At 57.3% G+C, this 5,497-nt stretch overlaps 1 protein-coding gene across 1 annotated transcript; it reads right to left on the bottom strand.

The window, feature by feature from the left end:
* Positions 1–794: 794 nt before the first annotated feature.
* GOLT1A (golgi transport 1A) lies at positions 795–3,139 on the bottom strand. The gene is made up of 5 exons (XM_064399097.1): positions 3,047–3,139; positions 2,502–2,593; positions 2,247–2,425; positions 1,257–1,320; positions 795–1,109 (listed from the first exon to the last, which is right to left on the bottom strand). The coding sequence occupies exons 1-5, from the start codon at positions 3,069–3,071 to the stop codon at positions 1,071–1,073; spliced, it is 399 nt and encodes a 132-aa protein (XP_064255167.1). The 5' UTR covers positions 3,072–3,139; the 3' UTR covers positions 795–1,070.
* Positions 3,140–5,497: the final 2,358 nt, after the last annotated feature.

Genomic DNA, 5,497 nt, shown 5'->3' with positions numbered 1-5,497 from the left:
GGGGATGTCCCCATGCCATCTGCAGCCTCAGGAATGTCCCTGTGCCAGCCATGGGAATGTCCCCATGCCATCTCCAGCCTCAGGAATGTCCCTGTGCCAGCCATGGGAATGTCCCCATGCCATCTGCAGCCATGGGAATGTCCCCATGCCATCTCCAGCCTCAGGAATGTCCCTGTGCCCTCTCCAGCCATGGGAATGTCCCTGTGCCAGCCATGGGGATGTCCCCATGCCATCTGCAGCCTCAGGAATGTCCCTGTGCCCTCTCCAGCCATGGGGATGTCCCCAAGCCATCTGCAGCCTCAGGAATGTCCCTGTGCCAGCCATGGGAATGTCCCCATGCCATCTCCAGCCTCAGGAATGTCCCTGTGCCAGCCATGGGAATGTCCCCATGCCATCTCCAGCCATGGGAATGTCCCTGTGCCAGCCATGGGAATGTCCCCATGCCATCTCCAGCCTCAGGAATGTCCCTGTGCCAGCCATGGGAATGTCCCCATGCCATCTCCAGCCTCAGGAATGTCCCTGTGCCAGCCATGGGAATGTCCCCATGCCATCTCCAGCCTCAGGAATGTCCCTGTGCCCTCTCCAGCCATGGCCAGGAGAAGGTTCCTGTGCCACTTCCAGGCATGGGAATGTCCCTGTGCCGCCTCCAGCCTCTGGAATGTCCTTGTGCCACCCTCAGCCATGGAAATGTCCCTGTGCCACCTCCAGCCATGGCCACGGTGACTCCTGGTGACATCGGGAGGTGCCAGCGCTGGGACAAGCCCTGAGCCGTGGGGAAGGAGCCGAGTGTGAGCTCGCTCTCAGATATTTTTTTATTAAATTAAATCTTTCACAGAAAAGAATTAAATAACTGCAAGAATTCCAGAATCCAGCCTGGCACAGCCCTTGGACCCCGGAGCCTGGCTCAGGAGCTCCGGGGGACAGTGAGGGGACGCCGTCCCTGCTGGGGGGTGGCTCTGGCCAGCACTGAGGGTCCTGGGGACAAAAGAGTCACCAGCTCTTGGGGACAGCCAGACCTGGCGCTCTCTCACCGTGTCCCATCGCAGCCACTCGGCCCAGAGCTGGTCAGGTCACACCATGGAGCCGCTGTCCCCCATCTTCTGCAGGAGCTGCGACAGGGACACACCAGGATTAGCGGGAGCATCCACCCGGCCAGCTCTGGGGACTCCACGGTGACATTTCCTGCGCAATCCCATCCGTGGGGACGGATCCCAGCCGGGCACTGCCCTCCCCGAGGGTCCCCAGCCCCCTCTCACCTGGCTCAGCAGGGGGATGTTTGCCAGCGAGCCCAAAAACCCGAAAACCACTGGGAAGAAGCTCCTGTGTGGACACAAAAGGCCCCGTTGAGCTCTGGGGAGCATCCCCCGAGCCCAGGCTCCATCCCGAGGATCTCATCCCCGGGATTCCATCCTGAGGACAGGCTCCATCCCGAGGATCCCATCCCGAGGATCTCATCCCAAGGAGCCCATCCTGAGGTTCCTTTCATGAAGATCCCCTCCCCAGGATCCCATCCCAGGGATCCCATTCCAAGGATCCCATCCCCAGAATCCCATCCCAGGGATCCCATCCCAAGGATTTCATCATGAGGATCCCATCCTAAGGATCCCATAATGAGGATCCCATCATGAGGATCCTCTCCCCAGGATCCCATCCCCAGGACCCCCTTCCCAGGATCTCAACCCCAGGATCCCATCCCAGGGGTCCCATCCCCAGGATCCCATCCAGAGGATCCCATCTCTGGGACCCCATCCCCAGCATCCCATCCCGAGGACCCCATCATGAGGATTCCAACCCCAGGATCCCAACCTCAGGATCCCATCCTGAGGATCCCATCCCGAGAGCCCCATCATGAGGATCCCAACCCCAGGATCCCATCCCCAGGATCCCATCCCAGGGATCCCATCTCCAGGATCCCATCCCAAGGATCCCATCCCCCGGATTCCATCCTGAGGATCCCATCCCGAGGATCCCATCCCTGGGACCCCATCCCCAGCATCCCATCCCGAGGACCCCATCATGAGGATCCCATCCCCAGAATCCCATCCCAGGGATCCCATCCCGAGGATTCCATCATGAGGATCCCATCATGAGGATCCCATCCCGAGGATCCCATCCCCAGGATCCCATCATGAGGATCCCATCATGAGGATCCCATCCCAGGGGTCCCATCCCCAGGATCCCATCCCAGGGATCCCCTCCCCAGGATCCCATCCCCAGGATCCCATCCCCAGGATCCCGTCCCTCACCTGAAGAGGGAGATGAAGCCGTAGGCCTCCAGCAGCATGCCCAGGATCGGCCACCGCATGAGGACCACGATGAGCCCCCCGAAGAAGAAGCTGGTGCCCTTCAGCTTGGGCCGCTGGAAGAAGAAGGTGAAGGTCCTCCGGAAGCCGATGATGAAGACCAAGCCGGAGAGGAAGAGGAGCTGGGAGGAGGGAGGGGAGAGGGTCAGGGCCGCTCCTTGATCCCGCTGTGGGGACCCCCAGGCCGGCCCTACTCACGTTCCCAAAAGCCAGGAGCACCGAGTCGAAGTAGAGGAGGATCCCAAAGAGGAGGAAGAAGAGGCCAAAGCCGACCAGGCCCACTCCGATCCCTGTGGAAAACGGGCGGGCAGAGGCTCCACACCGGGGTCCCAGCACCTCCCTGTCCCGCTCCTCCCCAAAAATACCCTTTGGGCTTTCCCCCAAACCTCAGGACCACCCTTTGTGCCCAGGCCAAGGTAGGTAGGTGCCCCAGAAACCCCCGAGGGCACCGGATAAATCAGGAGCCACAAAGGAAAACTCCCCGGGAAATCCCTGCCCAGCCTTTCCCCGAGCCTTTCCCTTTCCCCTTTCCCTCCAGGAAAAGCTGGAGACGATCCCTGGATGATCCTGGAGAATCTCCCCACCCCCAGCCCATCCCCTTTTCCACCTCACCCCAACCACCCCATCCAGGGGGATCCCAGCCGGGACTGGGATCTGCCAAAGGTCCCCACGGAGATCCCAGATCCCCAATTCCAGCCGGGAGGGGAATTCCCATGGGGACACGACCACCCCGCGCTGCTTACGCTGGAAGTCGCTCAGGGACACCATCTTGGCGGTGACGGGGCCGGGCGAGGGTGGCCCCACTCGCAGAGTGACCCTTGGAAAAGCCCTTTAGTCCCCACGTCATCCTGGGAATCATTAACGGCCCGGGAACGCCCACGGTGCCACCGCCGCGGGACACGGCGGCTGCACAGGGACACGGCGGCTCCGGAAGGGACACAAGGGCTCCAGAAGGGACATGGTGGCTCCAGAGGGGATGTGATGGATCCGAGGAGGACATGGTGGCTCCAGAAGGGACATGGGGGCTCAAGAAGGGGCACAAGGGCTCCTGAGTGACACGGGATTTCCTGGGGGGACATGGTGGCTCTTGAGGGACATGGTGGCTCCAGGGAGGACACAGCGGCTTGAGGGGGACATGGTGGCTCCAGAAAGGACACGGTGGCCCTAGGGAGGATGTGGTGGCCCTAAGTGGACATGGTGGCTCCAAGGCGGACACAGTGGCTCATGGCCACCAGACCCTGCTGGTCCTGTCCTCCCTGTCCCGTTGGATGGGTTCCCTGGGATGGGAAGGGATGGGATGGGATGGGATGGGATGGGATGGGATGGGATGGGATGGGATGGGATGGGATGGGATGGGATGGATCCCGAAAATAGGAAAACCAGGGAGATTGTGGCTTCCTTGGGGTGGCTGAGTGGCACCGAGGGGACAGCAGAGGTCCCTGCAGTGTTCCCAGGAATCACAGCTCGTGTAGATTCCCATGGATCCCGTGGATCCCAGGCTGCCCCGTTGGAGAGTTTTGGGAATCTCCGAACTCCTGGGACTTACTGGTTGCTGCGGGAATATCGGCTCCTCCAGACCCAGCACAGGGCCCCTGTGTCAGCTCTGTCACCCCAGAGCCACCCAAACCCAACATTTATCCCACAACTGCCCAGGGATGGGAATTCTATCCCTCCACCAAACCCAACCCTAGTGCGAACATAAATCCCAAAAAATCAGGGAGAGGGAGGAGCAGCTGCCTCTGGAGCCCCATCACCCCCTGCTTCTCCAACACAAATTAAAATCCACATCCAAGCCCACCCCTGGAAAAAAAAAAGACAGGAAAATGTTGTTGTTTCATAGATATTTTTATTTCTCTACCGCTAGGAAAATATCCCAGAAAACCAAAGCCCTCCCGTCCCACCCTCTCCGAATGCATAAATAGATTTATTTATTTCTTTCTTTATTTACTTCCTCCCGATGCAAATCCTTTCCGGGTTAACAAGTCACTGCTTTATGAAGTGTTTATGAAAAATAATAACCAAAATAAAATTAATTGATTAAGGTTTGGTTTCCTTTTTTTTTATTATTGTTTTTTTTTAAATAAAATAAAATCACAGCTGGGTCACACCTTGGGGACAGCAGCTGGTGGCTTTGGGTCCTGGAGATGGGAATTGCTGCCCCACAGCCACCCCAGGATGTCCCCAAGGTGTCCCCAAAATAAGGGGGGGGGTCTGCCCCAGTGACCCGAGAGGGGACACGGGGAAATAAACTCATCCTCTTTTCAAACTTACAGTCTCTGTATATTTTATTTTAAATAAATTTGCTTTTAATAAAAGCAGAAAAAATAGATATATATTTTTAAATAGGTTTTTTTCCTTTTTTTTTTCTTCTTCTTTTTTTTTTTTTTTTTTTTTTGTTTTATTTTTTTTATTTCCTTCCCCCTCTGATAAATTGGCAAAGAATCTTTATTTATTTTTTTTTGTTGGCGGGGCTGCCGCCAACAAATCCTGCGGAGAAGAGAGAGCTCGGCACAAGCTTTTTTCCCGGGAAAAGAAGAGGAAAACCAAATATAGATATATATTATAAATGTAGAATTTCCATCAAACATATATTAAGGCATGTAAATAGCAAAATAAAGGGCCAGCTTTATGAGCTAAAGGGGCTGAGGGAGGCTCAGAGGGCAGCGGGGTTCGGGGCTCCAGGGATCCTACAAGTATTGCTAAGTTGGGATTGGGATGCAGGGGGGTCCTGGGGGTTTGGGATGGATGGGATTTGGGGTTGGAGATTTGGGATTTGGGATCCAGCTCCTGGCCCCTGCCACGCTCGCATCCTTCCAGGGATTCTGATTCTTTCCCATCCTCCGGGGTGATGAAGAAAAGGGGAATTTGCTACAGGAAATCCGAACCGCTGGAAGGGGCTGGAGAGCAGCGGGAAGGGATTTTTGGAGGGTGACAGCAGGTCCCCAGGTGACACCTCTGTCCCCAAACCCCTCCTCAGCACCATCCCCACCCTCCACAGGGGGTCTGTGCCAACCCCACAGCTCCGTTATCCCGCCTGGCACCCCAATTCCCTGCTGTGCCCATCCCTGCCCGGAGCTCCGTGCTTGGAGAGCCCCGGAGCGCCCTGGGCACCTCCGTGTGCCCCAGTGCCACCTCCGTGTGCCCCAGTGCCACCTCCGTGTGCCCCAGTGCCACCTCCACCCGTCCTGTCCCCT

Source organism: Passer domesticus, chromosome 25, assembly GCF_036417665.1.
Source record: "Passer domesticus isolate bPasDom1 chromosome 25, bPasDom1.hap1, whole genome shotgun sequence".
In the NCBI taxonomy this organism is placed as follows: Eukaryota; Metazoa; Chordata; class Aves; order Passeriformes; family Passeridae; genus Passer; species Passer domesticus.
Note: the sequence above shows the minus strand (reverse complement) of the source record. Positions and strands in the feature narration are given on the sequence as shown.